Source organism: Vigna unguiculata, chromosome 9 (genome assembly GCF_004118075.2).
Source record: "Vigna unguiculata cultivar IT97K-499-35 chromosome 9, ASM411807v1, whole genome shotgun sequence".
NCBI lineage: Eukaryota > Viridiplantae > Streptophyta > Magnoliopsida > Fabales > Fabaceae > Vigna > Vigna unguiculata.
The window spans coordinates 24150094-24167411 of NC_040287.1; the positions used below are offsets into that span (position 1 = coordinate 24150094).

Sequence of the window (17318 nt, forward strand, 5' to 3'; positions counted from 1 at the left end):
CATGGGGTTCTAAAAACCCCCAGTAATGCATGGGGTTCTGAAACCCCCAGTAATGCATGGGGTTCTAAAACCCCATGAATGCATGAGATTCCGAAAACCCCGGGTAATGTCTGGGGTTCCAAAAACCCCTGTTAATTCCTCGAAAGCCCTTGTTAATACTAAAAAGTTATTAGTGCTCATAATACTAAAGTTGTACTTTCCTGATAATTGATTTGTTTAGTTAATTATTTGAGTACGAAAAAAACTTTATTCTATCCTATTTATTGCTTAACATTTTGATATCAATCAATACAAATAAGCAAAAATTTCAAGGTCACTTCAAAATAAGCAATCAATACAAATATTCATTCAAATAGTACCAATAGTGGACTAGCAATCATAATGCTCTTAATATAATAAGTGTTGGAGAGGTAGCATTTGAATGATAGTGACATAATAAGGAGTGCACTATCTACCTACAATAAACCAAAATGTAAAAGGAAATTAGAGTTGTTCCCCATTAGCACCAAAAGTTTCCTAGAAGCATATTTGTTGAAAACTTCCAAAAGTAAACGAAAAATATCATCTAATGCGGTGGTGGATGTTGATCATTTGTTTCTTCGTTAGAAACACTTCCTTGATCAGATACCTAACATATAAAAAATAATGATAATTAATAAATTTCCAAATAATAATATCAAACATATATTAATTTAATCAAGATTTAAATATTACCGTTGGTGCATAATGCATAGTAAAATCACGAGGCAACTCTCCTTGATAATTTTCGCTCTTTATAGAAACCTATTTTAAAACACAAAATTCATCAAAATAATCAAAATAGAGAAAATAACTCTTATTTTCTACTTTTGAAGAAAAAAAATGGAGCTTTTTTGACAATCTTGGTTTACATAACATATCACTTTAAATATATTAGTATAAATACACATTTGGTACCCAAACTTTTTCGGAAAGTTCAATGTGGTACCCGAACTTTAGGAATGTTCAATTTGGTACCCCAATTTTCTAAAGAGGTTCAATTTGGTCCTCTCCGTTAAGTTGGAGTTAACACCGTGTCCGTACAGGACACGTGTCAAGCCATGAAATTTTTATTTTTAATTTTTTTTCAAAAAATTATTTTTTTTAAAAAAAATTTAAAAAACTGCCACGTGTCAGTTTATCATCGTGCCACGTGGCAGCTTACAAGCATGACACGTGGCAGTGTAATAGTTGTTTTCAATTTAGTACCCCGATTTAAATTTTTGGTTCAATTTAGTACCCCAATTTTTTAAAATCATTCAATTTCATCATCTTCCATTTGAGACCAAATTAGTAAATAAGCTTAATTACAACCTATATATACATGTTACAATAACTTTTTATCATATATATACATCAAATCATTTCACCTAAATACTTAAATTATTTTATTTTTTTCATTTTAACCTTTGTAATTTTTTATACATGAAATTTTTTACACTTGTAAAAAATAAAATAATTTGAATATTTAGGTGTAGTGATTTGATGTATAAATTCAAAACAATTATTTTAACATGTTTATATAAATTATAATTAAGCTTATTTACTAATTTGGTCTCAAATAGGAAAGGACGAAATTGGATCATTTTAAAAAATTTGGGTACTAAATTGAACCAAAAATTTAAATTGGGGTACTAAATTGAAAATAACTATTACACTGCCACGTGTCATGCTTGTAAGCTGCCACGTGGCACGATGATAAACTGACACGTGGCAGTTTTTTAAATTTTTTGAAAAAAAATTAATTTTTTTGAAAAAAAAATAATTTTTTTGAAAAAAAAAATTAAAAAAAAAAGAAGAAATTTCATGGCTTGACACGTGTCCTGTACGGACACGGTGTTAACTTCAACTTAACGGAGAGGACCAAATTGAACTTCTTTAGAAAATTGGGGTACCAAATTGAACATTCCTAAAGTTCGGTACCACATTGAACTTTCCGAAAAAGTTTGGGTACCAAATGTGTATTTATACCAAATATATTCAAACGTCAAATTTGATAAAAGTACTACATCATGATCAAAACTAAAAAATTAACCTGATTTTGTAACTGAACATTAGAAGGATAACTTGAAGATGTTCCATTATATGAATAACCCTTGGAGCCAAACACTTTAGATGGGCAAGGACCCAAACCCAAACCCCTAACACGTCCACAATGTTCTATTTAGACCACATGCTAATAATTACCTATATCACCTCATTAGATTATCATTTATAATATATTTCCAATACCAAATGTCTACACACTCTAAGATTCAATACAGTTTTTCAGCCCTCTTCTTTTCAAATTTATTGTATGAAATTTTAGCAAAACTGATACAACAACACCTATAGTAGTGTTCTACTTCGATGGAGAAAGTTTTGGAAGTTTTTACAATATCAATTTGCTTTGCCAGAGTTGAGAGTTGGGAAACAAACATACAACGCTTATTATTGTACTAGTTCTAAAATTACTGTTGTTAATTCTGGTATTACGTTTCTGAACAGATCCTAAAAGTGAGAGTCGCAGTGACTCTGTATATCTTCCAAGGGATGAATCATTTGGTCACTTGAAGTCATCAGATTTCCTTGTTTATATTCTTAAATCTGCATCTCAAAATGTGATACCTAAGTTACAATCTGCACTTAGACTACAATTCAACCAACCTGAGTTTACTAGCTTTGATGATGTTTGTGGACTCTATGATGGTGGAATTTAGTTGCCTACTGCACTTAGTAGGATTAGTCCTATACCATTGTTTAGTGAACTATTTCGTACTGATGGAGAACAACAGAGACAAAGGCCTATGCTACCAGGACCATCATTTTCTTACAAGATAATGGAACATTAAAGCCACTGGCCATTGAGCTAAGCAAACCACATCCTCAGGGTGATAACTTTGGTCCTATTAGCAATGTTTATCTTCCGGAAAACCAAGGAGTTGAAGCTTATATTTGGCTACTTGCAAAGGCTTATGTGATCGTAAATGACTCTTGTTATCACCAACTTAGGAAAAAATTGTCTCTGGAAAAAATAGTGAAAGTCTAAAAGCTAGAAAATTAGGAAAAACAGCTTATAGGTCAAATCAGTCTTCAAGTCAAAACTAGATCAATAAAAATATCAAACCAATGGAAATATGATATATTGTCAATTAAAAAAAATGTATGAAGACATCCTTTTTATTAAAAGTAACAAAAATTTTAATACTACTAATAAACCCTAATCCATATGGATATGATTATATATAGAAAAAACATTGAAGAGACTCCTAATCAGAAGTACGGAGACCACAAATTCTCTGAATTTTAGGAGAAGTTCACCCACACACGTATTTTAGAAAACCACTACATCATAACTATCCAGTGATGCTAATGATTGAAGATTGAGTTTGAAGACATCAAAATTCTAATTTGCAAAACAAGAAAGCAAATAGGAAGATGTGATTGAGAGACATTGATTATTATATGACAAATTATGGTTTCCGTGTAGTGAATGTGGACAGCCACATATTGCTTGTTCCAACTGATAGGTAAACTAAATCAATTCTCAAAAAAATAATGATATGTAGTAGTTCAAAACCATGGATGCTTCTTAATTATACGCATTGCATGATTATAAGATCTGATAGCTACCAATTTTATTTCTCCTATCCTTCCTGTTTGTCTTTCTGTTGGAAAGAATTATAAAAAATATGCAAAAATAAAGTCAATAGAGAAAATTTATTAGACATATACAATCATTTAAAAGAAAATCAGTGTTGTTTTCTAATTTATCATAAAGTAGCATTTCATTCCTTGTTTCAAGGAATACTTCAGAATATAACCTATTTGACATGAAACACATGCTTACATGGATTCGAACCTTAACTCTCATCTAACTGTTTTGAGCAGATTAAAACGGAGATATCATAATAGTTCATGGTTTTAAGTGATCATAATTACCTGAATGAGATTGATGATGTAACTACATGTCCCCATGTAGAAGATTTATTGGTTGACATTTTCTTCTTGGTTGATATTTTCTTCATCTTCAGGTGGTCTACAAATAAGATAAACACATCAAATTAAACAATGAAGGATAATAATTTAAGATGAATTAGTAAAATGACTCAACAATTGAAAAACGAAAAAAAAAAAAACCTTGCTAGTTGTATATTTCCATCCTCATTAGAAAATAATATTTCTAGGTTTTGTTGTTCAAATGCTCACATTCATGAAAATTGTCAACATCGTATTACATGGTTGTGTGATAAAGGCATTACTATAATATTCTTTGAAACAAGTGGACAAAACTTTGAAAGTTATCATAATCGTTTGAAACATATAAATTAGTATTATATAAAATATGGTTTAAATTAAAAGTTTTTAAAGCTAAACTTCTACTCAAACTAAAACTAGAAATTTAATTAAACAAAATATGTTTTTCATAATTTGATAGTTCTGCTCTTATAGCAGAGGAAACTAAAAGCTGTAGATGAGAAAGGATGAGTAATAGAATGAAAGAATAGTTTTTTTCATAATAAACTTATTTGAGATTTTTCAAAATAATCTTTTAAGTATTTCTTAAGATGATAAAAAAAACAAGTTTATAGCTATCATTGTCTTAAATGAAAAAAAATACTCTCAAAATAGCAAGCATATAGATAAGAAATGCAAGGAAAGATTGATAACTATTTACAAAGAGGGATAATTTTCATCAAACTTTTTATTATTTCTTTTAACGGGTATATAACTTTCAGTCCATAATACAATCAAATAATTTCATTTTACAAACTAACATAGTAGAGATCAGAGATGCAATTAAACACTACCTGTAGACAATAATTATCCTATCAAATGTAGGTTCTTGGGTTGTGTTCTTGTTTAGCAAACTACCAATTCTGGAAATTAGCAAACAAATTCATGAGTGACAAGATAATCAAATATTCAAGATTTAAACAGTTTTAATGAAGTTGGCAAAGGTATACTTGATAATAGAATTACTAGCAAAACAAATAGAGATTTGATCTAACAGTAACAAATTTGCATGTAACTGTCTTGTAATGGAACTACATCCTGCTGTTGCTGCTGCAACAATGGTTGACTCTTTGTGTCCATTCGCCTCCTATAGATTTAAAAGGTATGAGAAAAGTATAAAAAAAGTTTTGGGAAGAAGTAAGAATTCCTAGGAGAATTTGACCCAACCTGAAACAACTTTAAAACATTAGAGCATAGCAAAAGCTTTTATTATTAAATGTAAAGGATCCGCAAATCATTTTGGTTCCTGCCTCACAGTTTGGAAACACAAAGATGCCACCGGAGGAAATATGGGCAGAAAGAAACACAAAAGCCATGTTATTGTCTTTATGCTTAAGTAATCTTCTTAGGTTCATTTAAAAAGCAAAATTTTTCATGTGTCAAGGGCTTCTCAAGGCTTTCCTTATGTGCATCAAAATGCAATGACAACTTCACATATTAAAAAATGATCATTTTTTCTCATTCAAAGTGCCAACAGAAGTTTCCATCCTCAGATAGATTATGTCATGGACAAATAAGCTTCTTGTTCTTGTTACAGTTTGTGTATATAATGAAAATAATAAAGATATTGAGAATCACTTGCTTATGCTTGTGAAATGAAACGCAAGTAAAAGGACCATTCTTGGTTTAAAAATAATATTAATATTGTTGGTTCTTTTAGGAATCAAAACCCCAAAATTTCATGAGATTTATACTCAGGTCATTTCATTCTTTGGATTCTTTCTATTTACATAAAAGAGGTTTACCACACTAATTTTGGTGAGTTACTAATGAGCTTTAAACAAGGCCATCTTCCAGGGTTGAGACAATCTTCAAAGCAGTAAAGGGAAAACTATAAACTATAGAGAGAGCCTAAAAAATGAGAGTATAATTGCAAGGAGACAAAAATATCTTCACAGGTTATAAAAATGACTTAAAAAATAATGTAGATATTGGAGAAGTACATCTTCATTCTTCGGTAATTGATTCCTACCTACCAAACAGCTTCCATTCATTTTGTTAGTGGAAAGAAATAGTCATTATCACTCCATATTCTAAGACTAGGCCTATAGGAATAGGTTTACCAAAGTTAGTTGTCTGCAATAACATTGTAAGGCCAATTTTCATATTAAAAATTAAAACTCCACACGTTATTGCATTGACGTTCATGAAACAAAATCTATATAAATATAAATAGAATTTTACCATCATAAAGAGCTGCCACATGGTTGAATCTTGGACAAGGTGCTGCTGCCATGTAAGTGAGATAACAACATTATTTATCAAAAGCAATTAGACATTAAAATCAAGTCCTTATCAACAGATTGTCACATGAAATTTGAAACTTTAGTTTTTCAACTTGGCAAAAAATAAAAATCAATTATAACAAAGTATAAACACAATTACGTGTAGTGAGGTGGAAGCCATTTCAAGGACATATTTATATCATTCAGTTTCCTCATTTTGGAATCTTCTCCTCCAAACAATATTAAAACAGAATTAGCCATAACTTCATTTTCTCGGGATACTTTTATAAAAGACAAATTACTCTACACAATTTTTTTTTTCTGGAAAGTTACTCTACACAGAATAAAGATTAATTATTCTGGAAAATCTAGAGTAAATTAATGAAATATTATTTTTTACAAGTGTTGGTTTAACTTATATCACTTATATTTAGAAATGTGAATGATAAGTATTTAGGGAGAAAGAGGTGTGAAGGCATACAACAAAGAAAGGGAATAACCTACCGAGTTATCTCAGCAAAGAAAGGAAAAGTTGGAAAAGAAAAAATGGCGAAGTGGTGAAACTTAAGAACAAAATCTAAGATGGAGCTGCAAAGAGGAGTACCTGAACAAAAGTAGGGATTACACTGTTACGATGGTTGCGGTGGCTATGGAATCACACTCTGGTTCCGGTAACTGTGGCACGATCAACGCTACTACTTGATGGTGGCAAAGTAATCAGTGACCTAGGGCATGAGTAAAGGAGATGAAAAGAAGGAAACCAAATCGATAGCAGCATGGAAACGAAAACGAAATCAAAATTGAAATGAGACAAAGGGAAATGAAATCGAAAGAACAACAAAAATAAGGAGACGACATTTTGAGAGAAAAGATCTTGGTTACCTTGAACTTGAACCAAAAACGATGGAGGCACGGGAAGACTGCATTTTCTTCCTCTAGATTGACTTAGTGAGAAAGGGAGAAAATCTGAATAATCTAACTAAAAATTAGAAAAAAGGGTGAGAAATAAAAAGATAAGGTAAGATAAAAATTTTCCAGGGGTTCATAAAAAAACCCCTGATACTTAAATACGGTTTTCAAAACCTCCACCATACCTATTATTTACTATTATTTACCGGAGGTTATTATAACCTCAAGAAATAAACCTCATCTAAAATTACATATTCTTGTATGACTATATTTTTATTACAATTTATTCTTTTGTCTCTCGTTTCTACCTATAAATACGACTTAGGTGCATGAAGAAAGATACAATGACAAAGAATAACAAACACTATAGTTTTATCCGATGTGTTCTTCTTTTCTTCTTTATATTATATTTAAGACATTGGTGTTCATAAGGTTCGGAGATCATTCGTTGCATTTGATCGATCTAACGGATTGTTGTATCTTGAAAGAGAAACTCATATGATTTGAAACATATATAATCATGTATTTGTTTAATCATGTGCATATTTTCTTTATCAGAGTGTCTCTTACCGTTGGTAATTTAGTTTCTAAAAAATGTACACAAATTTACGTTCTTGCAATATACATTACCAGTTGTTCAGGTTACATTTCATCTTCACTTGCATCTTCTCCTTTTTTTTATTTTGCCTTTTCATCACACGTTATTCCATCTTCATACACAAAAAATACAAAAATATGTCTGTTAAAACAGAAATGTATAAATTCCTGATTGCAATAAAAATAGAATTTAGTGAATTGAGTCCACTTTCACATTTTGAGAGGTAATTCGCATCGAGTTGATTTATTTCACCACAAACTTATTAAACATGTATCCACCCAATATTATAATAATTCTAATTGATGACAAAGACATTAATACATGTTGAAGTAGATAAAAATAAATCACAAGGTTTTTCTATAACTAATAAGTTTTTGAACAAGAAAACTCATTCCCATTATTCATAAAGTCAACCATATAAATATAAATACATATTACAAACATCGTTGATGATATAAATAAAATCATAATCATAATTATGTCAATAAATAAGTTAAGAATATATCTCCTAGTCAATAATAAAATAAATTTCCATAATAATAATAATAATATCTCAATCATATTTTAATAATAACTTATTATTATCTCGGTAAATATTTTGTTTATCATGAGTTCAATACGAAGAAAAAGACGTTAAAAAGTGTTTTACAGGAACCTTCCATTGACATCAAAATGTTGTACTTAAGAGTTTTAGGAAATTTTCGAACAAGAATATTAAGTATGTGAATCTTGTGTTTACTTAGAGATGTTAAAATGGATTGTAATCCGCGAGTCAATCAGGCTCACCACGGGTTCGGGGTGGGTTGAATAGAATTTTTTTTACAAATTTCAATATGGATTGATTTTTGACCCAGTTCATCTAGAACTCGGCTTGTCCGGATTGAACCCGTTGGCTCACCAACCCATAGATAAAAGGGTCACACATGTGTTTTTTTATTAAGTTGGACTTTACATTTGAGTTATGTTAGGTTGTTTTTTTTTTAGCCAAAACATAAATAACTTGTATTTTTTATTTTGGTTTGTATTTGGATTGTATTAAAATTTATTTAGATTTTAATTGGAATTACAATTTAGTTTTGACTGAAAAAAAAATTGTATTTTCTTTTACTTAAGTGAACCCGTGAGTCAACCTGTTTAACCCACCAACTCGAGATGGGCCGGACCAGGTTTGAATTTTTTTGGCTCAATAAAAAGTAAGTTGGGTTGGGTTAATTTACTAAATCATCAACCCATAATTAAAGCCGGATTGGATCGGATTATCCATTTTGACAACTCTATGCTCAAACCCTATTTATAATAGTTTATTCTCGTATAATCTAAATCTGGTTCTACATCCTGATCCTCTTCTAACTCTTGATTTATTAATTATATTAACTATTATTTTTATTTAGTTATTTTAAAAAAATAACTCAAATATGATGTCAATCTTCACTTACAAAATATTCAAAAGAGATCCGAATAATTTCTGAAAAATTATAACCCTCGGTCTCAAGTGTAAATAATAAAAAAAAAAAAAAACTGTTACATATCTATATTATTTTTACTACACTCAAGCCTAATCTCAAGAAGAAACTAGTAAAACCTTCAGCGGTATTCCTATCAGTAGAAATAAAAAGTGTCTAATAAATCTCCTGATATATATTTTTCTTCTACTTTTTAAATTTAAGAAATATTAAAAGCAATGAATGGTCAGTATCTCATTCAATATTTTGCGTCTAGAGAGAATCTTTTCCTTATTTTTTTGTCACCACTGGAGAAGTTTCATCCTTTCATTATTATTACTAAGTAGATATTGCACGTGATCAAACTAAATCCCACCAAGGAATAATAAATTTATTGTTTACAAAAGTTTATGTGCAAAATCAAGGACATTTTAAGCCATCTTCAAACCAAAACAACATTTGGCTTTTCGTTTTCATAACATCAAATTTTTGGCTGAATAAGGAGACATTAACAACTTCTGAATGTGGAAAATGTTGTATGGTGACTATTCTTAGTATAATGTCCAAGATGTGTAGCTGGTGTAATCTAACACCCTAAAATTTTCTCTTTCTATCAACTAAGTAATTTCTTGGAAGCATCTTAAAGTTTGATTTAGAGGAATTTTTCAATCTATTTTAATTCCTTTTGTAAGAGCTTCAATTTTAAATAAATTGTACATTTCACTTTATTATTAGATTTTTTTTAGACCAATTATATGTTTCTTATTCTAGCTGCATAGTTGTTATTATTTAGTAACATATATAGCTATATACTCACATTAGTACGATCAATAGTTACACTTTTCTTTCTCATTTATTCAGAAAGACATTAGCAACACAATTTGTTGCCATTTATGTTTTACATACTAATTTTGATATTAAAATTTTGAATGATAATAAAATTATTTATTCTTGCTGACCCAAAAATAGTGTAAAATAAAAACATTTATTTTTTGACACATTATAAAACAATTTTTTTAAAGAAAAAAGTAAAAATGTGCATTGCATTTTCAATAAATATTTAATTAAAATATATTAGAATTAGAAAATAATATCAAAATAATATCAAATTAATATTTGTATCATTTTCTTTCTATAAAATTCAAAATTAATATAAAATATTTTTATTCATGTAATATGCTATGCTACAATCATACGTTCCTACAAGATAGATAATTTTTATTGCAGGTTACTTTTGGTGTTATTGGAGGTTTTAAACCCTACTAAGAGAGTTACCCACAATTTACTTTTTTTTCCTGAAAAAACCATCGTCGTTAATAAATTACCAGCGATTTTGACTAACTCCCTGATAAAGCAATATTTACTGACAATTCTGGAACTACTATTATTTCTCGGTGGTTTTGGAACCCATGTTATTTACTGGCAATTTTGGAACCCCTATTATTTACCGATAGTTATGAAACTCTTGGTATTTTATTTACACATAGTTCTGGTAGTGGCTAGCGATTTTAAATTCTTTGTATTGTGACAGTACTAAAAACCCTTCTTAGTGTATTTTACCTCTCCAATGCAATTCATTATTTATTGATGTTTCAAATTCCTTTAATTTTATTTGTTACACTTTTGCATTGCACAATTCCTAAAACATTATGATATAAAAAACAAAAATTCTAAAATTTTGATATTTGTTTATAAATATATAACATTCATAAAACAAGAAACATTGTTTATAAGTTAATGTAAATAAAGTTTAAACCTTCAAAGTAGTGAAATATTACAATAAAATTTATTGAGATATTTTTTTTGTTCTCTCTCATTTTAAGTTTTTCACGTATTGTATTCATTTATTAGTCTTGAATCTCTTCTTTTTGTTTTTTGTTTTAAAAAAGAAATAGAAAGTTCGATATAAATTTATTCTCTCGTTCTTAGTTCTCATTCGTTCTCTTCTAAGATAAAAAATGTAACTCCCTCCTTTCTTTTGATAGGAAAATATTAGTTTGATATTTAGTTTTTTATTCTCTTTATGAGTTTTTTGTATATTTTTTTTTTATGAATATAAAAAAAAAGGTTATGTACTATATGTTTTTTCATATAGGTATCATAAATGTGACTTCATTATCATTTTTTTAGTAATTATGTTTCTTAATTTTTGATTAGATTTTGATAAATTATTTTTTAGTCTTCATTTTTAAATAGGTATATTGATGAAAAATAAAATAACAGATTTTTTTTTTTGAAAGTGATAAAAGGGAAGATACCTTTGAAGATAAAAACAATACAAATTTACTTTACATTTTTTCAAGAATGATACTAAGAATTCAATTGTTGAATTAGAGAATAATTTCTTAAGATTCAAAGACTTATAAGTGGAAAGTTTCATATAAATTCTTTTGAATTATAGGCGGAATGTTTCATATTAATTTTTTAGAACTTATGATAATAAAATGTTCTCAAATATGAGAATATTCAGGGAAAGAAATGAAATTAAAAAAACTTATTTAAAATAAATATCATATCAAATACAACTTCAAAACTATAATTTTTTAAAGAAAAACATACAAGAAATTCAATACTAAATTATATATACTTTTGTTATATTAGTAATAATAATTAAAAATATAAAATTTGAGTATAGTATTTTGGTCCGTTCAAACTTTTTGATTAAGATCCGCCATTGACCATGAGGCAATTCTTACTACAAGAAAATATCTCATTAACAACACGAGACTTGGATGTTAATTATGTTTATCTTCCCAAAAATTGACTTGGATGATATTATGTTAATTTAGCTTACCTACCCTAAAGTGTAAGGCCCTATATTTTATAATACCTTTAACAAAAAGGGCTGCCCAAAAATCTAATGGGCCTAAGGGCTGACCCAAAGAATAAAACTGAGTCCTAAGTTTGCCCTAACGATCCCACTTTCACTCATTCACAGAATAAGCCATCACTCCTATTATTCCAAGAGAGCTCTGCTAGGGTTCAGCCGTTGTTTCTCATCAAGGGAGCTCGAACTAGTTTTCAGCTTCTCGTAAGTCCCTTCCAACTCATACTCTTACTCTCTTCTGTGCTTTCTTCGCGTTTTCCCTAGCTAGGATTCTGTAGTGAGCTTATCTTGTAATCTGCTCCATTGTTTTCTAGTTCCTAAGCATACTCCTAAAGCCGTGTTGTTCGTGTTTGTGGTTGAGGTCCTATACTAGTGTATCCCAGGTAAGGGAAGCTAGAACCTACTCATATATTTCGTTTTTCCTACTGTTTTGCTGTTGTGCTAAGAGTCTATGGTTGATATGATGTTCTGAATGCTTGGAACGTTTTAGCATGTTGGTTTGGTTTCGTGTGAGTGGTTGTCACAGGAAATAGTGGCGAGATCTGATAATCTCGCCCAAGCAAGCCTGTCTCACCTAGGCGAGATGAGTAGAGACTCGCCCAGACCTTTTTACGCGAGGGGTCGCCCAGGCGACCAGCTCAGTTTTAAGCGAATGAGCGTCTCGCTCAGGCGAGGGGAGTCACGCCTAAGCAAGAACGCGCAAAGGTCACTGTTATGTGTGTTGAGCTCTCGCCTGAGCGAGAGTCCTTCTCGCCTGAGCGAGGCCCTTTAGCCTGAGCGAAAATCTAGGCGAGAGTGCTTTTGGTTTGGCGTTTTCCCTACTCTTGAATGTATGACTTGCATTTGATTTGATTATTATATGATGACATGAGGGAAAAGAATATGCATGTGTGGGAGGGTGTATGAGTTATGAATGATGAACTTGAATGACTCTTGGCATGTGATGAACATGGAATGGTTGGTTATGATAGTGGCATGATAATGAGATGAATTGAATTACTACATACATGGATGAAGTATGAGGAGTTGGAATGGGTTTGACCTGGAACATGAAAGGAATTGGCTATAAAGGTTGGCATAATATATATACATGTATGAGAAATGTTACTTGGCTGTTTGAATATGTTTGGTATGAGTCAGTGTGTAATTCCTTGGAGTTTCTAGGTGAGACCTCAAGGTCGTGCTTCAGTGGTTGAGACGTAATTCCACGGCCCTTGTTAGTGGGTGTCCATGGTGGTGCCCCATCTATATAACTTGGAAAGGATTCAAGATAAGGATTGCATCTTGACACTCTAAGGAGTCAGTTAGTCTCACTTAGAGCGGACTGACTCTTGTGGTGAGAGTAGTAGGAGGCCTGAAACTCATTAAGAGCTAACCTTGTGTGTGAGGGAATTGATTCATTGTAACACTTGTAACAGTTAGCTCGAAGGTGAGCAGAGGTATCCAACACAAGTGCAAGTATCCGCTAAATCCGACCAGGTTATATGTATCCGGATGAGTCGAGTCGAGTCTTAGTGTATTGATTGAAAGGTCATAACATGCTTGGATGATATATGTATATTGGACTATGAAGGTATATTTGATTGCATGATAAAAATCTTGTTGGCTCTAGCTTACCCTTTGCTTGTTTGGTTGCTTTGTATGTTGTTCTTCTACCTTTGCGATGATCATCAATTTCTTGATGGGAGCAGATGCGAGAGGTACTTGTGGTCAACAGGGGAGAGATGATTCCGCTGCTTAGTCTTCTTGGGCTGGACTTCCTGTCCCTCTTGGGCTTTCTTTAGGGCTACGACCCATGTACTTGTCCGTCTTTAAATTTCTATATAATTCCAGTAAACTGTATAACTTGTTTCTTTTTGGGCATCGTGGTGTGCCTTGGATAGTAAGGTGTTATGATTAAACTCCAGGACTGCGCTGTTATATTATAATTGTGTGACACTTCTTTTAATTATGCTCATTAATTAAATGGGACATTACATTTATGGTATCAGAGCGGTCATTCCTTAGGTCTATGGACTTGGATGTCCGCTTAGCTTTCTCTGTGTCTTCTAAGTGTTCTTAGTTAAATTTCTATCTTATCAAACCTATCCAAGTGATTTCATGTGTGCCAGTGAAGAATGGCACCATCTCGTAGGACTCCGCAACCCTCTCAGGGCGATGTGCCAGATATCGCTAGAGCAATCGAGGCAATGGTAGCAGCTATGACATAGCAAAGTACGCCTATGATGGAGCAGCGTGAGGCATCGATGCAGCGACAGGCGGTGTTGCTTGAGCAGCAGCAAGTAGTGATGCAACAGATGGAGGCTCCACGAGTTGCTGCTGAGGATGCACATAGGCAGCATATGGAAGCGCTCCGCCAACTGGAGGAGACCAGGACAGCTGCACCTGCTTTTGGTCTTAAGTCGCGACCTACAGCCAGGGAGTGGAGTTTAGAAGATTTTCTGAAGCATTACCCAGCGAAGTTTGATAGGAAGACTAGTCCTGATGCCGCAGACCAATGGCTGAAGGACCTAGAGCGCATCTATGATGCGAAAATGTCTCCCGCGGAGAACAAGCTGGCGTTCTAAGTGTATATGCTCACAGGAGAGGCGGAACATTGGTGGATCAACACCAAATCTATCCTAGAGGAGAGAGATGAGTCGGTGACATGGGAGGCATTTAGGAAGAAATTCCTCTCTGAGTATTTTCCAGACAGCATCCGATACGCCAAGGAGGTGGAATTCCTCTAGTTGACTTAGGGAGGGAAGATCGTGGTAGAGTATGTTGAGAGATTCAAGCACCTCAGCCACTTCTATACACTGCCACTTGATGAGGAGTGGAGATGCTGTAAGTTTGAGAATGGTCTCCGTGGTGACATCCGCTTGATGGTGGCTCCCTTGTCCATCAAGGATTTCGCTGCTCTAGTGGAGAAGGCCAGAGTTATGGAGAAGATGAAGCGTGAGGTGGAAGGTCAACGACCACAACAACCGTAGCAACCACAGAGAATAGGTGGACCATCTAGGTCCAAGCCCAGACATGAGGAGCGGAGGAGACCATATGACAGACCTCACCATCAACCCTAGGGGTCTAGGAGCTTTCCTCCTCAGCAGGGTCGGGTACAGTGCTATATATGTGGAGGCCCTCAACTGAGGAGTGCCTGCCCACATATGGAGGGTTACCGCCAGTGCAACAACTGTGGCAAGGAATGCCACTTTGGGAAGGATTGCCCCAACCTTGCTAGGGCAACGACACGTCCTCAAGTTCAGACTCCTCACCAGCATCAACGGAGGGACAAAGGCAACAAGCCTCATGCGACGGGCAAAGTCTATGCCATGTCAGGAGCGGAGGCTGCAGACTTAGGTAATCTTATTATGGGTCGATGCATGATTGCTGGTGAATCTTTATGATTTTGGAGCAACACACTCCTTTTTGTCAATTACTTGTGTGGAGCGTCTAGGTCTGCGGGTGCGCAAGCTGCAGTGTGAGCTTGTGGTATCTACTCCAGCGTCGGGTCTGGTCAGGACGTCGTCCTTGTGTGCTTGGTGTCCGGTGGAGGTAGAGGGACGCAGGTACAAAGTAAATCTGATCTGGCTACCTTTGCAGGAGTTAGAGGTGATCTTGGGGATGGATTGGCTCTTTGCCAATCGCATTCTTATAGATTGTCGAGAGAAGAAGTTGCTTTTCCCCAACTCAGAGGAACTTGAGTTGTTAACATCTCAAGGAGTTGTGAAGGAACTACAAGGGGGTGCAAAGTGTAACATAATCTTCACACATCTGGAGGTGGAGAAAGAGGAGAGGACGTCAGTTATACCAATCGTGCATGAGTTGGAGGATGTATTTCCGGATGAAGTGCTAGGGTTGCCTCCCCATAGAGAGGTGGAGTTCTTTATCGATTTAGTACCAGGAACCGGCCGAGTATCGATGGCTCCATACTATGGCTCCGGCGGAGTTGGTGGAACTCAAGAAACAGATTGAGGAGCTGATGGAGAAGAAGTTTATCTGACCCAGCACTTCGCCTTGGGGAGCACCAGTGCTGTTGGTGAAGAAGAAAGATGGGAGTTCACGTCTATGTGTGGACTACAAGCAGCTAAACAAATGACGATCAAGAACAAGTATCCTCTCCCGAGAATTGATGACTTGATGGATCAGTTGCATGGGTCATCAGTGTTTTCAAAGATTGATCTGCGGTCGGGATACCATCAAATTTTGGTAAATGCTGATGATGTGCAGAAGACGGCATTCAGGTCCCGGTATGGACACTATGAGTACGTGGTTATGCCTTTTGGTGTGACCAATGCTCCAGCAGTGTTCATGGACTATATGAATAGGATTTTCCGACCGTTCCTAGATAATTTCATCGTGGTCTTCATAGACGACATTCTTATCTATTCTAAGACTTAGGAGGAGCATGCTGAACATCCGAGATTGGTGCTTAGTGTCCTAAGGGAGAAGCAATTGTATGCCAAGTTGTCCAAATGCGAGTTCTGGATGGATGAAGTTCAGTTTTTGGGGCACGTGATATCTGCACAGGGAATTGTAGTGGATCCAGCGAAAGTTGAGGCAGTGGTTAAGTGGGAAAGTCCCAAGTGTACAACAGATATAAGAAGCTTCATGGGTCTAGCTGGCTATCATAGGAGATTCATAGAAGCATTCTCCAAGATAGTGGCGCCTTTGACACAACTCACATGGAAGGACCAGCTCTTCACATGGACAGATAAGTGTGAGGAAAGCTTTCAAGAGCTGAAGCGGAGGTTGACCAGTGCTTCCATATTGGTAATTCGAGATGTTGGGAAACCTTTTGAAGTTTATTGCGACGCCTCCCATCTGGGACTTGGTTGTGTTTTGATGCAAGAAAAAAAGGTAGTGGCGTATGCTTCGAGACAACTTAAGGTGCATGAGCGTAACTACCCCACTCATGACTTAGAGTTGCCAGTCATAGTGTTTGAAGATCTGGAGGCACTATCTTTATGGTGCTCAGTTTTTGCGTGTTCAGTGACCTATTTGATCAGAATGAGCTGAACATGAGACAGAGGAGGTGGATGGAGTTCTTGAAAGACTATGAATTTGAACTGCTATATCATCCGGGGAAGGCGAACATAGTGGCAGATGCTCTGAGTTGGAAGACTGTACATATTGCTCACCTTATGATTAAGGAAGTGGAGCTACTCGAGAAATTTCGAGATATGAAGTTACATGTTGAGTTAGGGTCTGAGTTCATTAGATGTAGTACCCTTACTATATCTAGTGACTTCTTGAGCTCGGTTAGGGAGAGACAGTTGTTGGATGCCAGTCTGAACAAGGTCAGAGAACAGCTTGGGTCAGAT

At 34.0% G+C, this 17318-nt stretch overlaps 2 protein-coding genes and 1 long non-coding RNA gene across 10 annotated transcripts; 2 read left to right on the forward strand and 1 right to left on the reverse strand.

The window, feature by feature from the left end:
• Positions 1-324: 324 nt before the first annotated feature.
• On the reverse strand, positions 325-7262 carry LOC114162585. Of its 8 annotated transcripts, none has more exons than XR_003599257.1 (8): positions 7122-7262; positions 6844-6964; positions 6199-6240; positions 5010-5101; positions 4809-4877; positions 3940-4036; positions 715-783; positions 325-628 (listed from the first exon to the last, which is right to left on the reverse strand). It is a non-coding gene; the product is annotated as an uncharacterized LOC114162585 (long non-coding RNA). The 8 variants fall into 8 exon arrangements; XR_003599256.1 differs by having other exon boundaries at positions 4981-5101; XR_003599254.1 differs by having other exon boundaries at positions 4965-5101.
• Positions 7263-15161: 7899 nt separating this feature from the next.
• Positions 15162-15969, forward strand: LOC114163580. Its single transcript, XM_028047886.1, has 2 exons — positions 15162-15354; positions 15452-15969. Exons 1-2 carry the CDS (start codon positions 15162-15164, stop codon positions 15967-15969), a joined length of 711 nt encoding a protein of 236 aa, XP_027903687.1.
• A 513-nt stretch (positions 15970-16482) lies between these two features.
• LOC114163581 (uncharacterized mitochondrial protein AtMg00860-like) lies at positions 16483-17013 on the forward strand. Its single transcript, XM_028047887.1, has one exon. The coding sequence runs from the start codon at positions 16483-16485 to the stop codon at positions 17011-17013; it is 531 nt and encodes a 176-aa protein (XP_027903688.1).
• Positions 17014-17318: the final 305 nt, after the last annotated feature.